This window comes from Emydura macquarii, unplaced genomic scaffold (assembly GCF_026122565.2).
Source record: "Emydura macquarii macquarii isolate MOO-44397 ecotype Brisbane River unplaced genomic scaffold, CSIRO-AGI_Emac_v2 contig_1365, whole genome shotgun sequence".
Lineage (NCBI taxonomy): Eukaryota > Metazoa > Chordata > Testudines > Chelidae > Emydura > Emydura macquarii.
Window position 1 is genome coordinate 203338 of NW_027131502.1, and position 20545 is coordinate 223882.

The following is a 20545-nucleotide window of genomic DNA, read 5'->3' on the forward strand; positions in this document are numbered from 1 at the left end:
CTCGGTGTTGCCAGCAGGGGGCTCGGGGCGTTGCTCGGGGCGGGGAGGCTGCAGGGTGCGGCGCTGCTTCTTTCGCTTCTCAGCTGAGATCGGATTAGGGTCAGATCTGCTGCTGCTGCTGCTGTTTCCATTGGTTGTGAGCTGGGAGTCTGCTCCGGACAGCTGCTGCCTCCTCCTTCCTCCCCCCCCCCCCCACACCTCCCAGCCGGGTCCGTGCCAGGCACAGGCTTTCATTAACCCCCCCGTGCCCGGCCCAGGTGGGGATTTTCTCCAGTGGCTGGAACCAGCCCCGGGCTCTGCCGAGACCAGTTCCCGAGCCGGAGCCTGCAGGTGAGGACAGACCTGGGGGAACGTGCCGGGCCCGGAGAGGAGGACGGGACCCGCTACGAAGCGCTGGGAGATCTGGGGGAGAAAAGCTCCAGCAGGGTGATTAGTGTCCGCTGTCTGTCCCTCTCGGGCAGGTCTGTGTGTCTGTTCATGGGCTGTGACTGAGCCGGCCCCACTGCCCAGGGAGCTGTGTGAGGCTTCGGGGGTGAATGGGGTTAAAACACTTAGAGAGCCCCAAGTGGAAAGTCCTGGAGAAGCGCAGGGCAGGGGGATGGTTATTGATCAACTGGTTTTGCACAGAAGAGGGACACTCCCAAAAACTCAGAGCTGAAAGGCTGCAGATAGCCAGACCTGACTCCGAATTAGCACCCAAAATGTAGCAAACCCTCAGCCCGGACGGTTTAATGGGCAAAGAGCTGCAGCTGCAGGGATGGATGGTATTTACACTCAGTGGGAGAAGGATGCCTGGAAAACCATTGTGGATGTAGCACGGTGGGTGTAAATTCAATGGCTGATCCTGGTTCAAGAGAGTAATAAAGTGACCAATTGGTTTTCCAGCCTGGCAGAATCCAGCTCATCTGTCCGCAGAGAAAGAGCCTGCGGGGACGTGGGGTGTGAAATGGACAAACGCCCCCTTCTGAAACTTCCCAGTCACATTTTTCTCACCCTGACAGGCTGCAGAATAACGTCCCTGTTTTGCTCCAGATCGTCCCATCCTCCCAGGGGACAAGGAAGGGAAATGGCTGCAGCAGAGTCTGCTCAGGTAGGAGATTGTCATGGAGCTCCTGGTGGGTTTGGTCTGAAATGAAGCATGGGGGGCAGGAGGTGTAAAGGGGGCAGGGAAAGCAGAATTGGAAGGAGAACAGGAAATGAAATCCCTTCTGTGTTCTTTGCATCAGGGGCCTGAATTCCAGCCACATTCCTCCATGGGAGGAAACAAACTCCTGGATGTGCTGATAGCAGAGGCCTTCTGCTATTACCAGTGCAGATCATAGAATCATAGAAAATGAGAGTTGGAAGGGATCCCAGAAGGTCATCGAGTCCAACCCCCTGCTCAAAGCAGGACAAGCCCCCAATTAAATCATCCCAGCCAGGGCTTTGTCAAGTCAAGCCCTAAAAACCTCGAAACATGGAGATCCCACCACCTCCCTAGGTAACCCATTCCAGTGCTTCACCACCCTCCTAGTCAAAAAGTTTTCCTTAATATCCAACCTAGACCTCCCCCACTGCAACTTGAGACCATTGCTCCTAGTTCTGTCATTTGCCACCACTGAGAACAGCCTAGCTCCATCCTCCCTGGAACCCCCCTGCAGGTAGTTAAAGGCCACTATCAAATTCCCCCTCACTCTTTGACATTTGCAGACTAAACAAGGCCAGTTCCCTCAGCCTTGCCTCATAAGTCATGTGCTCCAGCCCCCTAATCATTTTCTTTGCCCTCTAATTTGGACTCTCTCCAATTTGTCCACATCCTTCCTGTAGTGGGGGGCCCAAAACTGGACACAATACTCTAAATGTGGCCTCACCAGTACCAAACAGAGAGGAATAATCACTTCCCTCGATCTGCTGGCAATGCTCCTACTAATGCAGCCCAATATGCCATTAGCCTTCTTGGCAACCAAGGCACACTGCCGACTCATATCCAGCTTCTTATCCATTGTAACCCCCAGGTCCTTTTCTGCAGAACTGCTGCTAGCCCATCGGTCCCCAGTCTGCAGCAGTACATGGGATTGTTCAATCCTAAGTGCTGTCACTGTTGCCCAGGTTGCCATCCACTTCTACTTCCCCTACCAAGTCTTCCCTGTTTGTGAACCGCAGGTCAAAAGAAGCACGGCCTCTAGTTGGTTCCTCCAGCACTTTCACCAGGAAGTTGTCCCCAACACTCTCCAAAAACTTCCTGGATTGTCTGTGTGCTGCTGTATTGATCTCCCAGCTGATGTTAGGGTGATTGAAGTCCCGCATGAGAATTCAGGCCTGTGATCTCGATACTTCCATTAGCCGTCTGAAGCCTTGTCTACCTCATCCTCCTGGTCTGACGGTCTACAGGACGCCCACCATGACATCACCCTTGTTGCTCTTGCCTCTAAACTTAACCCAGAGACACTCAAAAGGCATTTCTCCAGTTTCACACTGGAGCTCTGAGCAGTCATACTGCTTTCTTACACACAGTGCAACTCCTTCACCTTATCTCCCTTCCCTGTCCTTCCTGAACAGTTTATACCCATCCATGACAGTGCTCCAGTCATGTGAATTACCTCACCAAGTCTTGGTTATTCGAATAACAACATAGTTCCTTGACTGTGCCAGGACTTCCAATTCCTCCTGCTCGTTTCACAGGCTTCTTGCGTTCGTGTACAGGCACCTAAGATAACTAGATGATTCCCCTATTTTCTTTCTCAGTATGAATCAGGAGGCCTCCCCTGTTGCGTGTACTTCCTCCTGGTATCTCACTTAGCTCTGGGCTTAGGTCCCCATCCCCTGACAAACCCAGTTTAAAGCCCTCCTCACTAGGTTAGCAAACCTGTCTGTGAAGATGCTCTTCCCTCTCTTCGTTAGGTGGATCCTGTCTCTTCCTAGCAATCCTTCTTGGAACAACATCCCGTGGTCAAAGAATCCAAAGCCCTCTCTCCAACACCACCTGCATTAACCATGAATTTATTTCTACAATTCGATGCGTCCCTATCTGGACCTTCTCCTTCCACAGGGAGGATGGATGAGAATGCCACTTGTGCCTCAAGCTCCTTTATCCTTCTTCCCAGAACCACGTAGTCTGCAGTGATCCGCTCATGGTCATTCTTGACAGTGTCATTGGTGCCCACGTGGAGAAGTAGGAAGGGGTAGCGGTCTGAGGGCTTGATGAGTCTCAGCAGACTCTCCATCACATCCTGAATTCGAGCATCAGGCAAGCAGCACAGTTCTTGAGTTTCCTGGTCTGGATGGCAGATGGATGACGCCGTCTCCCTTAGGAAGCAGTCCTCCACCACCACCCATCTCCTCCTCTTGGGAGTGGTGATTGTGGAACCCCCATCTCCAGGACAATGCATCCCATGCCTTCTGATCCCTTCCTTTCCCTCAGATGACTCTTCCAAACCATTCTCCACCACAGTACCTGTGCAGAGAGCCTGAAAGCGGTTGTTGACCTATATCTGCATTGGGGGTATATGGGTTCTCCTCCTCCTTCTTCTGGAGGTCACACACTGCCCAGTTTCTTTCCCATTCTGCAGTCACGCCTGCACTGCTCTCCCTCATTCTTCAGCATGCTGTGCCTGCAGTACCAAATCCTGACTTCTAGCCAGAAAGTCTTCATTTTCTCAGAGGCAACGCAGGGTTGATACTTGGTTCTCTAGTCCTTTAATCAACTTGCACTTCATACAGACAAAGTCACTTCTGTCCTGTGGGAGAAAGACAAACACGGCACATCCTACGCAGGTCACAGCAGCCGATCGCTCACTATCCTTATTGTCTTCTTCTAAGAGCTTCTTCAGATGTTGCATTTACTGCTCCCAGAAGCCTCAAAGGTGAAAACTCTGTGGAAACTCCCCCAAGGCAAACTCCCTCTGTTTGGGTCTCCTTGGTTTGCAACAGGCTGCTTTTTTTTTTTATAACGGCTGCTGGCTCTTGAAGTAAAACTATGCTCTGGGTGTCCATAACTCTCTGACTGCCAGAAGCTGGGAGTGGATCACTCAATTATTGCCCTGTTCTATTCATCCCCTCTGAATTACCTGGCATTGGCCACTGTCGGAAGATAGGATGCTGGGCTAGATGGAGCATTGGTCTCACCCAGTATGGCCATTCTTATGTCTTCCACTCCTTAAAGAAATGTTCTAGTCCTGCCTGTGAGTGAGCTGGTAGGATTGTAGGTGGAGCATCAGTTTCTGAATGGGACATTTTTCCTTTTTCAGGGGCTGGTGACCTTCAAGGAGGTGGCTGTGTATTTCACGGAGGAGCAGTGGGTTCTTCTGGACTTGGGTCAGAGAGCTCTCTATATGGACGTCATGCAGGAGAATTATGAGAATGTGTCTTCACTGGGTAAGGATTCCTGGAAACAATCCCTGGTCCCCTAGGTCTCAGGAGGACCATCCCGATAGTCCGTCCCCTCCACACCACCTCCTAGGGAGAGGCAATTTGGAGACAGAGTGGAGATGCTAAGCCATCCCCCTCTGTCTTGGATGGTTTAGCCATAATAAATCCTGCATCTAGACAGGGGCTTAGAATACATGACCCTGGCGGTCCCTTCTAATCCTTTGACTCTATGATCCCCAGGAATCCCAAGGGAGAGGATGTCTTGTATGTTCCTCTCTGTCTTTTTAAACATGGGCATGTTCCCAATGACAGGGATTGTGTGTGTCCTTCTCTTCCAGAACTGGCTCTGTGCCTGGAAAGGGCCCTTCTCTCAGCAGGTTACAAAGGGGTAAGAGGTTGAAACTGACTGCAGAGGGAACTGCCCATCTCTCTGGAACCATCTGGTCTCCCCTAAGGGTCTCCAGGAATATTTCCCCATCCGTTGGCATTATACAAGGGCGCACGCTCCCACCCAGCACATTGAGAAACTTCTCTGTGACAGAGTAACTGTAAAATCCTGGTCTTGCTACCTACTTGGATTTCGTGTGTCCTGCTTTTCTCAGGCTCTGTACCTGGAAAGGGCTCTGGTCTCAGATGGGTCATAAAGGAGAAAGAGGTTGAATGAAGTCTTATTCTATGCCAGATTCTTAAAATCCCTCAGTGTAAAGATCCCTGAATTGCCTGTAGGGGACACTGCACGTCTCCCAGATACCATCCAATCTTGCCAAAGTGTCTCCAGGAACATTTGCCTGTCTGCTGGCTTTATACAAGATCACCCTCTCACCAGCACATCTGGAAACATCTGTGTCTCTGAGTAACTATCAGACCCTGGCCTTACCTTTTTTCTTTTCCTGGAGCAGGATTTCCCATTCCCAAACCTGAGGTGATCTCCCAGCTGGAACAAGGGGAAGAACCATGGGTCACAGAGCTACGGGACTGTGCGGAAAGGGAGATCCTGAGAAACATCTGCAGAGGTGAGGAACTGGTGAAATGGATTCACAAACCACCAGTCATTGGCACAAACAGCTGGGATTCCCACGAAGGGCCCAGCTTTCTGCCTCATCTCACCCAGGTCATGATTGTCCCCAGCGGGTATTCTGTCCTCACAGCAGACGTCATTCCTGGCTCCAGTTTTTTGATCTCCCCCAGGAGTTATTCCTGTTTGCGTCCCCCCTTAGCCATTCCCCTTCCTGAGCTTCCCTTTCTCCATGGCACAGGGAATGACTCATGTCTGGATTCTCTCTCTATCTCAGCAGGTGATAGGATGGTGGGGGAGAACGAAGAACAGAATCCTGGGCAGGAAGGTCCTGATCAAGTAGAACCACAAGGGACCTCACTGGGAAGATCTGAAGGGGACATTTCCCAGAGTCTGGAGCATGGAAACACCTGTGAAAGTCAGGCCAGACCAGAAAGGCAGCAAGGAAACCTCCCAGGGGAGAGAGAGGGTAAATCCACTCACCAAGAGGGAAGTTTGGATAAGCTGAATGAAACTGTGATCCACCCGAGAATCTGCACTGAAGAGAAACCGTATGAATGTTTTGGATGCTGGAACATTTTCAGTCGGAGAATCCACAAAGAAAAAACCCATAAATGTTCTGAGTGTGGGAAGAGCTTCAGTTATATGTCACATTTGATTGCACATCATAGAGTCCATACAAGAGAGAAACCCTATAAATGCCCTGAGTGTGGGAAAAACTTCACTCGGAGCTCATACGTCACAAAACATAGGAGAATCCACACGGGAGAGAGATCCTAGAAGGTGGGGGGGAGGTCTCACTGTGGCAATTGCCCATCGTGCCTATCTGCTGCAAAATGAAAATGTGCTGCAGTTGGGGAGAGTCTGGGTATGGGCTGAAGGCAGGTGGACGGTTTGGGATTTGGGGGGGTTGGTGGGCGGGAGCCAGGGATGAGAGATCACTGAGTACTGGGGAGTTGGGTCATTTCAGTATCTGGGGGACGTAGGCGATAGAATTAGTTGGGAGACATTTCTGTGAGTTCCACGCACACATTCCAGTGCAGAGAAGAAATAAAAATGCCCTGTCGCAGTTTGTGTCTGACTCGTCTCTGTAGCTCCTAAGGCCCCTCCTGGCTGGGGGATGGGGACGTTATCCAGGGAAGCTGGGTCTGTAGTTATAAGGCAATAAAAGCCGTTGATGCGAAGTGACAGGATTTTAGAGCGGCCCTGAGTGTATAGAATATGGCTGCAGATGGAGCTAGGCTGGAGATCAGGGAATTCCTGGGGGAGTTACCTGAGGGAATGATGAGAAAGCAGGAAGTGTCCTCATAATGGCTGCTACCCCCAACATCTCCTTGGACCATGGGACCCATCGTAACCCCACTGGGCCTTCGTTGTCCTGATCCTAAGAGATGCCCTGACCAGACCAGAGAGAGAGATCCAGATGACATCTGCACAGACTTCAGCTAAATCCCAACCATCACCTGGGATATGAGACTTGCCTCACGTCACTGTCCCTGTCTGTGCCCTTTTTCTTTCCCCACCTTCATTCTTTTGCCTTCTGTCTAACAAGAGGGGTTTAGCCAGCCAAGACTGTATTTTGCAACCCTAGTGAAAGCCTGTGACCAGAGAGAGGCAGTTAAATGCAGTGCTCGAAACAGCCCTACAGTAGCATGAGTTTCCCAGGTCTCAGAGTAGCTGGTCCTGTATGTTTCCAGTAGTGAGATTTCAAGTTAAAATCAAGCCCAGAGACAGAAACTGTATTGCTGTTCTTTTCTTTCCCCTCCTGTGTGTGTCTTCTAGGAAATAGGGTCAGACTTTAACAAGAACAGGAAAAACAACAGCTCCAGCCCATCTCTACTAACTTCCTCTCTTTTCCCAAAAGGCGAATATTACCATTTTTAATACCATCTAACAGACTTTCCAACAAGGGTTTTTTTCCCTTCTAAAGATGCTCTTCAGGGAAAGGGAATGAGGGATGTTATGGCTTTCATTTTCACAATTACTGCTGGATATTTCAACCTCCCCTCCCCACTCCTTCCTTTCATTGACATTAATAAAAGGTTAAAGAAATGTTTAATGCTTTGGCCAGGTATTTAGCAGCCTGAGGTCTTTTACACCTAACCCCAAACCTTATTTAACACTGTTTAATGTTATACAATGACTGGATCACGTTAATACCTTTGACTTTTTAGATCCATTTTGTTTCCATACAAATTAACACAGCGTAACTCGGTCTCTGCCTGGGGAATACCCCTTTCCCGGACATTCTGCTGCCCCTTCCTCTGTCGCAGACCCCAGCTCCGATGCTCTGGATGGCAGATGGGTCCATGCAGCCCCAACAGCATGGAGCCCACGATCCTCTTAAGGTGGGGATGTTAATCCAGGCTCATTCCCAGAGCTTCCAAGGGATAGAATGGGGGGAATGTACTTGTGTGTTTTAAAACATGGTTGCACACTTTACGCAGGAAGATGTTGTGTGTCTTTCTCTTCCCAGGGCTGCCCCTTACCCTGGAAAGGGCTCTGCTCTCAGCAGGTTTATAAAGAGGTAAGAGGTTGCACAACTCTGCTGTGCCGGAGTCATAAAATCCTCTGCTGCCTGGTGATCCCTGAATCTCCTGTGGTGGAACTACACGTCTCCAGGACCGTTTTCCCTTCTGTGGGGTTTGTAGAAGGATACCCACCCCGCCAGCACATCCACAAAGCCCTCTGTCTCTGAGTAACCCTCTGAGTCAAGGAGATCAACACTGATAACCTGAGCAGAGGAAGAGAGCGCAGCCTCCCCTCCTTTAGCAAGAACCAGAGCCCTTTAATGGCAACACAGCATAAGGAAACCCCCTCCCTACACCCCCACTTTGGAGATGGAAACATGGCCCAGGATGGATCCTTCCTCCAGCCTGGAAACTTGGCCCACAGAGCAGCACCCCCTGGTGCCAATCAGGGCTGTCTGACCTCAGGGGGTCGCTTTGATTGGGATTCTCTCTGGAGTGAGGTGTCTCTGGTCCCCTTCAGGCTCCTGATTCCTGCCCAGACAGCAGCAAGCTAGGAGAGGGGTAGCAAATGCCCTTGTTCACCAGACACCCTACAAAGGGTGACCAGATTGCCAGGGACCCCTGCGGCGAAGGCTGGGGGACAAATGGTAACACTGGGGACGTAGAGCAGCGGGGGGGAGCTGAGCTAAATAACCATTTCCCCAACCTCCCAATTGTGCTCTACTGAATGGCCCTGGAGTTACTCCCTTTACACCAAGGTAAATCCATTGAAGTTCATTAATTTACTCCTCAGATGCATGAGCATACCTGGAGTAATGTCACTAATTGGAGTTATGGATGTACACCAGTAGAACACAGTTGCAATCAGCAGAGTTACTCTGCCGTCACACCAGCGAAGACTTAGTGGGGAGCTGGGGAAATATGTGAAGGGCCGTTATAAAGAGGATGTGGATCGATTGTTTTCCACGGCCACTGAAGGTGGGACAGGACACATGGGCTTAATCTGCAGCAAGGAAGATTTAGGTTCGATATTAGGGAAAACTTGCTGACTCTAAGGGTAGTTAAGTTCTGGGAAAGGCTTGTGGAATCCCTGACATTGGAGGTTTCTCCGGACTAAACATGTCCAGGTATTTTAAACCTTTCCTCATACATCAGGTTTTCTAAACCTCCGATCCTTTTTGTCGCTCTCCTCTGGCCTTTCCCCCCGAACGACATTTTTCGTCACAGCATTGCACTGTTGACGCATATTCAGTCTGTGACTATAGCCCTCAGCTCCTTGCCAGCAGTATTATACCGTCCGGCCAGTTCTTCCCCCCAGTTTGTAACTGGGCATTTGATTTTTGTGTAGTACTTTGCGCTTGTCTCTGTTGAATTTCATCTTGTGGATTTCAGACCAATTTTTCCGGACGGGCTTTTGAATTCGCATTCTGGCCCCGAAGTGCTTGCAACCCCTCCCAACTTGGTGCCACCAAGCAAATTTTATAAGCCTCTGCTCCACTCCATCATCCAAGTAATCAATGAAAATATTGACTTAGGACCGGACTCATAAACACATACAGAGCATCCCCAGCAGGATTTAGATGAGCACAGCGTCACCCTGGCAAATCCACGGCAGATGTAAGCCGGCCTGTTGCAGGTGTCAATAGCGAGAATCTGAGGAACAAAGCAGCATCTCAGAGCCCAGTATGGTCCGTTTGGCTCCAGCCATTTTTCTCTCCCCTCCGTGGCAGACTCACAAGAGGGCCGGCCTCATGTCGCTTTGGGGGCAGTAAGCAGCGAAAGCATAATTACTTCAGGATAAGAGGATCCATCTATGGAGGTGTGGAGGGGGGGTTACAACAGCAGCTATGCTGGGAAAATTCCCAGTGGAGACAAGCCACTAGTATGTGGACACGCTGGTTTACCAGCAGGGGTAACGGCAGGGCTGCTCGCCATCAATAATCCAGCCCTCCCTGCTTCTTGATCTTCATGGAGCGGCTGAATCTGGACTGTCCACGTGTAGTCAGCCCATCTTGGCACGGGCCCAGTGGAACCGGAAGGGTTGGACAGAGCTGATCCAAAGACCTTGGGAGCCAACCACCACTGTCTTTCCGGCTCTACGGAAGGAGAAACCGAGCCCCTGTCTATAAACGCCGGCAATGGGGCAATGCCCCGAAGGCATGCGCACAAAGTTTGATTTTAATGGGCAGCCAGCCAGGTCCCATCTGCTGCACAAGTGCGGCTGAAAGCCCAACCCACACTGGCTATCTGGCCCCACGGGACACGCCGTGTGGACGCCTGTGACGTGTTGGAATCCCCCGGCACGTTTGATTCCTCCCCAGGTGACGCGGGGCTCCAGAGGTGTGTTTGGTCTCCAAACCAGGGAGCTTTAGAAAGGCTGGTTAAAACCACAGACTCAGAGATCCAGCATCCGGACTAGCGTGGACTGCCCCCTACTGAGCCCCAGATTCTGCTCCTTGAAGCACAGTGCCCTCTAGTGGTGCAGTGGGGCACTGGGGCCAGCACTGAGTGTGCGGGGAGAGCGCCTCCTCCTCCCCCGATCCTTGCAGAACAGCACCTCCTAGTGATGCGGTCAGGCACTGGGGCCAGCACTGGGTGTGAAGGCAGAGTGCTCCCTACTGAGCCTCCACATCCTGCTGCTTGCAGCACAGCGCCCCCTAGCACCGCACTGGGGCACAGCACCATGCCCTGAGGGAAATGCCATCAGCCCTCATCCCTGATGGCACCCAGTAAAATACCCCGGTCTCCAGGTGCCGTTATAGCACCCTGCTTTTTACCATCTCCTCCCTGCACCTGGAGCACCAGCCATTGAGACCTCTTTGCCGGCATGGCACGGCGCTCTGTGCCACACTTTAGAAAACTTGAGTCCACGCCTGGCTCCCACCGCTGGAGGAAATGGAGTGAGAGAGCCGGCATCAATTGGGTGGAAAGAGCCTCTGGGCTGCTGCTGCTGAGCTAGGCATGCACTAGGGGGTGCTGTGCTGGGGGGCAGGGCGAATCGCTGGCCGTTTTCCCATCGGCCTCCCGAAATTCCCCCTGCAGGGTCAGGTAGATGCAGGATTCCTCTTCATCTTGGCCATGGCGTTGTCGTCTGCCAGTGAACGGCTGCCACAACCCACCCCAGAGGCGGCTGCATTTCAGGGCTGGGTGCAATGAGTTCTGTAGATTGCCGTGCTAAGGTACGTTTGGGTCATTTGGGCTGAAAAGTGGAAGGCAGGAGAATGGTAACGTGCTGGGATTCAGAGATCTGGGTTTGATTCTCAACTCTGCCACAGCCTGTCCGTGTAGCCTTGGGCAGATCACTTAATCTGTATGTTAAAACCTGCCAGAGAAGGATTAGCTCAGTGATCCCCAATCTGGGGTCCGCAGACTACATCAACCTGCGGTCTGCACCTCCATTTGAAAATTTTTAGGGGTTCTCAGATGAAAAAAGGTTGAAAACCCACTGGATTAGATGGCCCCCTGGCTTGGATCTGGTCTGGGAATTTCTGTGCCTCAGTTGCCCCATCTGTGTCATGGGGATAATCATCCTCCCTTTGTCTATTCAGTGTGTCAACTCGCTGTTGATAATCACCCAGACACCAGGCCATGAGCAGAAATGGCCGAGTCCCCGAACTGGCCACCAGATGTCACCTCTGTTCTGCCGAACCACAGCTGGGTTTGCATCAAAGCGGTGTGACTCAGCTTCCCACAGAACTAGCACTGGGCTCAAGGCCCGGCGACCTGCTCAAGGTTTCATGCACCCCACACAGATCAGCTGCCTTTGGGTTACTGGCCTGTCTGTGCCAGGGAAATCCCAGCTGCAGCCAGGGTTTGCTACTCAAGGGAGTTGGTGGGAGATCGCCCAGGGACTGTCTAACGGAGACATGTGGGGGATAACAGCTGGACCATGCAGACTGTTACAGGCATGACCCCTAAGACTGGCGTTGCCTTTGCGTCCATTTCCTTCTGTCTGATGGACCCAGCGCTCTCTGATCCCACCCAGCTCTGGCAGAGGCCCGGGAAACTTGCCAAACGGTCGGTGGCAAGGGGGGGGTTAGGCACCTACCTGGTGGGACAATATGGCTCAGACCCAGTGGGTTCGAGGGCAGCTGGTGGGAACTGGCTTCTTGGGTCACAGACACAAAGCCTGCATCAGCCCGAATTGCACAAACCCAGGGCCCCGTTCCTGTCCCCTCTGCGCCTGTTGAATTTAGTATGGGGGGAGGGATGCAGAGGGGAGAGTCTTGTGTGGTGCCTGCATCCTGGGGTTTGTTTCTAACACAGGGGGTCCGATGCGCCAGGCAGCCGTACGGCCCCAGGGCGCAGACGGATCCACTTTGTGAGACTCTTTGCCCTCACTGTGCCTGGGGGGGCCCTGGTGATTGGGGTGGGGGGACATGGTAACAGGCTCGTTCTTGCGTTTCCTGTGTTGGCCAAGCCCCGCTTGGAGACAGGGTGGGGGAGGCAGGATCTTTGGCAGAGGGCCTGAGATGCAGGGAGGTTCACGTGGGGTCAATCCTTGTCCATCCTGCCTGGAGCCTTTTGGACTAGCAGCGACAGAGGGCCGGGGACACGGCAGGGGATGGACTCCTCCCCTGGCAATTTCTCTAGCAGCCTCGGGGACCCAATTCTGCCCTCCGTGGACCAGATCCTCAGTCCCTGAACCATTTTGCTCCATCTTCAGTGCCATCCCTGCTCCCCCAAAAAACTACCCCCCAGAGTCCCTGCCCTGGGGTGCCAGACCTAGCCTGACCTTGTTGCTATCACACAGAGCCCATGGGGGGGGGGATTTTGGTACCTTGGTTCCGGGCTGGGAACGGGCTGCACCCCCCCTCGGACCACAGGTTTAATCCCAGGCAGCCCTGCATCATGGCCGAGTGCGAGGAGGCAGCCATGGTGTAGCCAGGAGCTGGAGGGCAGGTGGTGGGGGTGGAGAGCAGCACAGGATAGCACTGGGGTGTGAGATCGCACAGGAAGCTGCAGCCGTTGGGGTGGGAGGCAGAGTGTCTGGCCACAGAAGCTCGCTGCTGCAGCAGAAGTCGGCTCAGTCATGACAATGTAATGGCCAGGGGCAGCCGCCCCTTCTCCTAACCCCCCAGTGCAGCTGCCCTGATGCCAGGGTGAGGGGCACAGTCTGTCTAGGGGGTTTTCGGGCCCTTGTCACTTCACACACCACTCCTCCATGACTAGGGTGGCCATTGTTGCTGGGATCTCATGCAGATTGTCACACTGGAGCAGCACACACCACGCTCTCCCCTTCCCGATGGTGGACTGGCTGCCCCCTAGGGGTGTAGCTGGGAACTGCACACCCAGAGGGCGATCAGTCTCAACCCAGCCCTCTGAGCTTCTTCCTCCATCTGTAATAGGTTTGCAGGCGCTCACTGGATCCTGGACTGGGGGGAAGGGGTTGATCCCTGTGGAAAACCACTCACTCGCACATGTGCTGGGCCCGATCCTGGTCTGGGTGGTCGATCGGTGGGACCGAATCTGAGCCTGTCAAGAAAGCTCAGATTTTTTTACACCGTGCCCCTCACCCTGGCAGCAGTGCAGCTGATCTCTCTTGGGGGGGGGGGGGGTCCGCTGCTGGGTGAGAGCTTTCGTGACAGTGCCAATCTCCGCTAGAGCAGAGAGAGGAAATTCTGGCCGGAGCCTCTGACCATCAACACATCAGCCACACGGCTCTCAGCTTCCTGTATGATATCACCGCCCAGCCCCTCACCTCCACCCCCACAGTTCCTGGCTGTGCCATTTCCACCTCCGCGCACTCAGGCACGATGGAGGATGAGGAGGGCTACACGGCACTGAACCTGCGGACCAAGAAAGGCAGCTCGGGTGGTCCGTCCCCAGCTGGGACCCAAGGTAGGGATTTCAGCCCCTTCTTCCCCAACTGCGGTCTCCATGTCCCGGAAGCTGGGTCAGAGCTGGGGCTGGCATCCTGACAGGCAAATTATATTACGGGGTGGATTAGTGCCATAGACGGAGGTAAAGAGCATGGGGTGTCCTGCAGCCTCCGATCATGTGAGAGAGAGAGAGAGCGCTCCCCTCTGGAAGCCAAAAAGGTGGATCAAATAGGGGATACTGAGGCACGAAACAGGGAAAAGCCTTTGATGAGGACATACCAATTAGACCCCACTCCTTTTCAAGAGCTGGGAATCGAACCCAGGAATCCTGGCTCCCAGCCCCCCCTGCTCTAAACTATTAACCCTCACTCCCGTCCAAGATTTGGGGCTAGAACCCGGGAGTCCTGACTTCCAGCCCTCCTGCTCCAACCTACTAGATCTCATTTCCTGCCCCTATCCGGTAATAGAAACCATGTGGGGTGTGCGGGAACTCCAGAGCAATAGGGCTTGCGACTCATGGAGCAGAGTCCTGCTCTCAGAGCAATTGTTTCAGGCTCTCTGCAGACCCAGGCAGCGTCGCTGCGTCAGTAACATGCGGGTCACATTTTTAATCGTTTCTCCCCAGCCGCAAGGGCTAAAAACCGTTATACTTGTAAAAGAAAAGACTAGCTGGCTCTTATTCAGGGGGACAAGACAATACACTCCGTTTATTGTATATATAAGAATATCAAAAAGCCGTCACATTCACACACACATCCCTAAAGTTCTGCAAGCTGGAGTGATATAATTACCAGTCCTTTTATGCGTTGCTCGAGTCAGCCTAGTGGCCAACTAGGCTGGGCACAAGGAAGGAGCCAGGCCTTTGTCAGACGCGAATCCGATGCTCCAAGATGACAATTGCAGAACGAGACCCAAAGTTCCCATATTTTTGCGCATCTTTTATACTTGCTGGCTCTCATGTAAGTCTATGGCCTTGCTGTGTCATGCTGCCTCTGGGTTCAGTATAGTTGTTAATCACCAGCTAATTGCAAGCATGACTATTCTCTTATTTCTGTACTTTCTTTGTTCCCAGGGTGGATCCTTCTGTAGTTTAGGGTCGTTAATTTGCACTTTAGGGTCCTTGGTTCTTCGCCCTTCAGGGTTAGGATGGCAGTTGGTGTCTTTACTCCCCTTTCTTTTGTTAGAGCAGTTTTAGGCTGGTGTCTTTTTATGCCCTGCACATACATTCCTCACTCACACAAAGAGAATTTATCAAGATAATTTTAGATTCAATAGTACAAGTTTCAGGAAAGTGCGTATTTCAAGAAAGTAACAAGACGGAGTCCACGTATGCCACACTAAACAGTGCTATGACATTATGATAACAGTAAAGGAAAAATTTCTCTCTACCTCTATCTCACTTATACACTAGAACAAGGAATCTACAGCTCCTGGGGATGGCTCACAAAAACGGCCTTGCTCTTTTAAATAAAAGCTTAGACTCTGGTACAATCACCTGACTCCAGGGACTAGGGCCTGAGGCCAGGATTTAGAGCGGCTGGGCCTGAATCCAGCCTGGCTCTGTTTTTGTTTCATTACAGGATCCCGTCGGCGGCCTCGCTGGCCTCATGTTGCATTAGGGGTCGGGAGTATCATCCTGGCACTGGCTGTACTATTGCTGGTGGTGTGCGGTGAGTCGCCAAAGGGCGTATCTTTATCCATCTGGGTGCGTCCATCTGCAGAGTGGAGGCTACAGTGAAGGAGGGACAGCCAGGGCCATTGAGAGGCAGCAAATTTAAAACTGATGCTTATTCACACCAGACCCAATTAGCCTGCGGAACTCACTGGCACAATCTCTCATTCGGGCCATGAGTTTAGCAGGGCTCAGCGTAGGATCAGGACACTCACACAGGGAATGAGAACAGACAGAGGATTAGAAAGCAACCAAGAGCTTTGGCAGGGGCTATAAACTCTCCTGCTTCAGCGCATCAATCAGCCGCTAACGGATGGGCAGGAAGGGTCGTAGTCTGGGTCTTGCTACTTCCTCAGAAGCAGCTGGGGCTGTTTGCCCTTGGAGGCGGGATACCGGGTTAGATGGGCCCCAGGTCTGATCCAGTCAGGCAACCCTGATGCAGCCAGGTTGGGGGGTGTTTTGATGCTGAGAATGGGTGGCAACACTGGCTAGGTTTGCAAAGGGGCCCAAGGGATTTAGGCACCTGATTCCCAGTGACTTTCAATGCTAGACATTTTTCTTGAACGTGCCCCTTTGGAGCTGCCCCGAAGCCTGTTGGTGTCAGAGGAGGGGAGGCTGAACGGGTTTCGGGCCAGGCCCGGTGTCGCTGCACGATTCTCTGCTGGTGCTTTTACCCAGCAAACTCTGTAACATCGACTGGTCGCTCTCACCTAAACCAACGCTGCTTTGCAGTTTCCAAGCTGGCGTCCGAGAAGGGACTGACTCCGGCAGCCCCCGATAGCCACGGAGCTGGGAGCGGAGACACAGCTACACTGCCTGGGAGCAGAGAAACCAGCACAGCAAACTGCAGCGCCCAGCTGAAGCGTTTCCGATCCCAGCTGATCCAAAGTCTGTGCTATCCGGTCCGGCCCGGCCCAGCAGGTGACCCCGGCTAGTGTGTCTCTGAGCCACCCATGGCCCCGAGTGCTGCCCATGGAAACCCAGCTGCCTTCCCAGGCCAGGGGGCTGATGCAGAGCAGGGACACGCCATCTCCTGCTGGCTGCACCCATCTACCCTCCTGAAGCCTGCTTGGTGCCTGTCTGTCAATGCAGCCGCCTCGGCTGGGGCTGGGCCCAGACCGTGTGGGGCAGCGACATCTAGTGGCCGTGCCAGGTACTCACAAGTAGGGACCCCACAGGCGGGTTTTAAAATAATCTAGCACCCGGATGGCCACACGTTTGCAGAGCAGCATCAGGTCCCAGCGGGGAGAGTGTGTCATGGACTCACCCATTCCTCTCCCATCCCCTGACAGCCCTGGGATCCCACTTCCGCTCCTGGGCTCCCCAGCCCTCTCCCATACCCGGCTAGATTTCCACTAACACATCTTCCGTTGTCCTACCCCCATTTCTAGACCACTCTGGCTGCGTAAAGTGGCTTTACAATGGACACAGACAATCCCATGAGACCCCCCCTGCACGGGCCTCCCTAGATGATGTGAAGCTGGGATAAGGGCCCTGCACCCATCCTGCTCCCAGCCCCCTGTCTAGGGGGCAGATTGGGGGTGTGGCTAGAGCGCAGTGCACTATAGGTATTCTCTGCTTCCCAGGACCCACAAGGCAGCAATGGATAAGGCAGAGCAGCCCCGAGGCTGCTCTAACTGACACCAGGAGCCAGGCAGGGGCCTGCACAGCCCCAGATTTCAGGCAGCACAAAGGGGACTTAAAACCATTTTACCCCGTCCCCTGCCCCAGCCCCAGGAAGGGGGTGGCTGGGACTGAGGCCTGGGGCGCTCAGATCATTAGTGATGCTTCTCTCTCTCCAGGGGGCTCCAGGTGCAAACTCTGCCCCGCAGACTGGCGGCTGCACGGGGACAAGTGCTACTGGGTCTCCAGAGACAGTAACACATGGAGCGAGTGCCGCACTGACTGCTCAGCGAGGGGCTCTCAGCTGCTGATGATCCGGGACCGGGAGGAGCTGGTAAAGGGGACGATAACATCCCGCTGGAGCTGCCCCTGCAAGGATGAGGCCCTGGGAACAGAGGCCAAGGGGCTCATTCAGATACATTTTAGGGCTTGGATTTTCACAGCTGCCTAGGGTGTTTGGACACTCCCTTTAATAACAGGGTGTCCTAACCCCTTAGGCGGCTTCAACACGCCCAGCCTACATCACTAGCCCTGGGATCCAGGGGGTGGCAGCTTTAAGCCATCGTTAACCTCCTCATTCTGTGTGTGTGAAACGCAGCTCAGCTGGAACAGAGGGGCTGGGTGTGAGAGAGAGAGTGAGGTATGTAAAGGGAGGGATGGACAGACAGCTGTCTATGGGGATTGCCAGACAGACAGGACAGCCTGTAGTTCTGGGGCTGAAGTAGATGAAGACTTGGATGTGCAAGACCAGAGCGTTACAGTCACCAGCTGCCTGTCACACGCTCACTGCAGGAGTTCCTGAAGGACCTGACCAAGGGTCAAAGCAGTTCTGGGTCGGACTGTCCGTCCCCTCCCCGCAGAAGACCTGGGCCTGGCTGGACGGCTCGCGGCTGGATCTCACCCTGTGAGCGATTCCTTGAGTCAAACACTTTCCCTCCCCTCTGTAGGCAGAAGGGACTGGGGAAGGTTTTGGGGAAGGTCGGGGTCCCAGTGGGAGCCGGGCTCAGTGTCAGACGATGCTGGGACCCCAGGTGGGGTGACGGGGAGCCTGGCTGAGAGGGGGGCTGGGTGGGAGCAGACAAGGCCGTGGGGCAGGAAGACATTTGTGCGTTCCCCAGCACAGAGGTGGTGGTTGGAGCCCTGGGGCCAGGCCGGGGCAAAGGTGCAAGGCCAGACCCCTGGGGATCCCCCAGTGCATGGGGCAGGAGAGGAGGGGAGAACAGAGCAGACAGGGAGGCAGGAAGGGACCGGGAGAGGGCAGCATCTGTACAGCCTGGTGGGGAGGAGACACGGAGCAGCAGAGGGGGATGGGCAGGGTCTAGCACAGCAGGGAGGATGAGGATGGAGCAGATCCCTGGGATCTGGGCAGGGAGAGGCCGTTACAGATCCCGGCCAGGCCCCTGACAGCGGTGGAGGGGGCAGTCCCCAGGGCAGAGCTGGAGGAGAGACCGGCCGCGGATCCTGTTAGAGCAGGGAAGAGCCGCCACCGACTGAGTGTGATCAACCCACCCGCGCTGACAGGGGCCCTCTCCTTTGTCCCGCAGGTTCCCAGTGCCAGGCCAGGCTGCAGGGAACAGCTGTGGGGTGGTGAAGGGGAATCAGATTCGTTCAGACAGCTGCAGCTCTGTATTTCAGTGGATTTGCCAGCGAGATGCCGTCCCGCTCTGAATGGGGCATCGATGGCCCTTTAATACTGGAAATGGGCCCTTCCTTCATCAATAAAATGCTCATGAATAATCTTTTGCCCTTTAATATAGCGCCTGTCCTGTGAGGATCTCAAAGCACCGCCCACTGCTCAGTCAGATTCATCATCCCCATTCCGCAGGTGGGGAAACTGAGGCATAGAGCGGGGCCTTAACCTAGGTAGGGCTGCACAGAGAGTCAGAGGCAGAGCTAGGAACTGACATCTCAACACAGGACTCCCAGCCTGGCTGCTCTGACCCCCTAGACCCCATTCTTTGCCTAGAGCTAGGAGAGAACCCAGGAGTCCTGGAACCCAGCCCCCCAGCTCTAACTCACTAGACCCCACTCCTCTCCCAAAACTGGTGACAGTGCTGATGATACCATGGGACGCCTGCCCCCGTCTCAGCGCCGTTGTCTCAGGCTCTCGGAAGACTCAGGCAGCGTAGCTGGGGCAGTTAAGCTCGGGGCAGCTACGCTTGGGGCAGCTCTCAGAGCAACAAGCTCAGCCTCTCAGGAGACGGCCGTGCTGGCGGCCCACGGGAGCTGGGACACTGCACTCGGGGCCAGATCTACACGAGAGAGGTTTGTCGACACAAGTCAGCTTTTGTGGACAAAGCAGTGATGGTGCACACACCACAGTCACCCTCCGCCCCTCCGCCGACGACACTGGCCTGTCTTTTCAACACAATAAACCCACCTGGACGAGAGGTATGGGGCTTTTGTCAGCAGAGCGAGGGGGACGCAATGTCAGTGTAGACACTGCGCCCCCTTAGAGCCAGGGAGGGGCTGTCACACGTGTCAATTTCATGGCTCTGCTAGAGAAATGAAATTGACAAGTGAGCTCTGAGCCAGGGTACCGGCAGCTGCCGCTGTAAGCCCAGGACTCGGACAAGCTGCAGGCGCCGGCCACCCTGGCTGAGAGCCCAGGGGGTGGGTGTCTCTGACCCAGGGTGCAGGCGTCTGCTGCCTGCCTCTCAGCCGGGAGCGCCTGAGGCCCTGGGACCAGATCATTTGTTGTGCTTTCTAACTTTCCCTTCTAGCTCGGTGTCACTTTTACCTTCCCAGCCCTCCCTCCCCTGTTCTTTCCACGTGCCTCCTTTTATTTGCACACCTCTCTCCCCCCTCGCACACTCACGTTCTCTCACTCACCCCCACAGTCTCTGAACCCAGCACCCCTGGGATCTCTCAGCTGTCCCGTAGTCTCTGACCCTCCTCATCACCCTGTGGGTGTCTCAGAGCCACCCCCACCCCATCCTGGGGCTCGGATCCCCCTTCTAGCTCTGTGAGCCGTCTCCGTCCCCTACTGGGGCTCTGAGCCTCCCCCTCCATGTACCTCCACCAGCTTCCTAGCGCCCCCAGACTGGCTGGGATCGGATCATCAAGGCAGCCCTGGCTCTCGGGGACATCTAGCTGTGGAAGTGGCAGCAGGGCGCCTGACCCGCAGCAGGGGGCGCTGCGCTGCGGGACACGTGTCTAGGCTGGGGCAGAAGGAGTCTGGACCGGCTCCAGACTCGGGCCGTGTTTCCAGCCCGTGGGGAAGGGGGTTGTGGCCACCAGGGGGCTCGGGGCATGGCTCGGGGCGGGGAGGCTGCAGGGCGCTGCGTTTTCTTCTTCTTTCTTTCCCCAGGTTTGAGCTCCCCAGATCAGCAGCAGAGGCCGCTGCCCCTTCCATTGTCTGGGAGCTGGGAGCCTGTCCCGCACAGCGGCTGCTCCCCAGCGGGGTCTGTGCCGGGCACAGGCCTTCATTAAACCCCCTGTGCCCGGCCCAGGTGGGGATTTTCTCCGGTGGCTGGAACCAGCCCCTGATTCTGCCTACACCAGCTCCCGAGCCGGAGCCTGCAGGTGAGGACAGACCTGGGGGAACGTGCCGGGCCCGGAGAGGAGATGGGGACCAGCTGCGAAGCGCTGGGAG

General features: G+C 54.4%; 1 protein-coding gene and 1 pseudogene across 1 annotated transcript; both read left to right on the forward strand.

Annotated features, from left to right (window-relative positions):
* The first annotated feature begins 285 nt into the window (after positions 1–285).
* On the forward strand, positions 286–6836 carry LOC137155636 (zinc finger protein 620-like). The gene is made up of 5 exons (XM_067552011.1): positions 286–330; positions 1002–1090; positions 4227–4353; positions 5247–5360; positions 5643–6836. The coding sequence occupies exons 2-5, from the start codon at positions 1067–1069 to the stop codon at positions 6140–6142; spliced, it is 765 nt and encodes a 254-aa protein (XP_067408112.1). The 5' UTR covers positions 286–330; positions 1002–1066; the 3' UTR covers positions 6143–6836.
* Positions 6837–13589: 6753 nt separating this feature from the next.
* On the forward strand, positions 13590–18618 carry LOC137155637 (killer cell lectin-like receptor subfamily B member 1B allele B; annotated as a pseudogene).
* The last annotated feature ends 1927 nt before the right edge of the window (positions 18619–20545 follow it).

Coding starts and splice junctions, on each gene's coding strand:
- LOC137155636 (XM_067552011.1), top strand. CDS start 1,067: ATGGCTGCAGCAGAGTCTGCTCAG. Junction 1,091..4,226: donor CTGCAGCAGAGTCTGCTCAG/GTAGGAGATTGT, acceptor TTCCTTTTTCAG/GGGCTGGTGACCTTCAAGGA. Junction 4,354..5,246: donor TGAGAATGTGTCTTCACTGG/GTAAGGATTCCT, acceptor TTCCTGGAGCAG/GATTTCCCATTCCCAAACCT.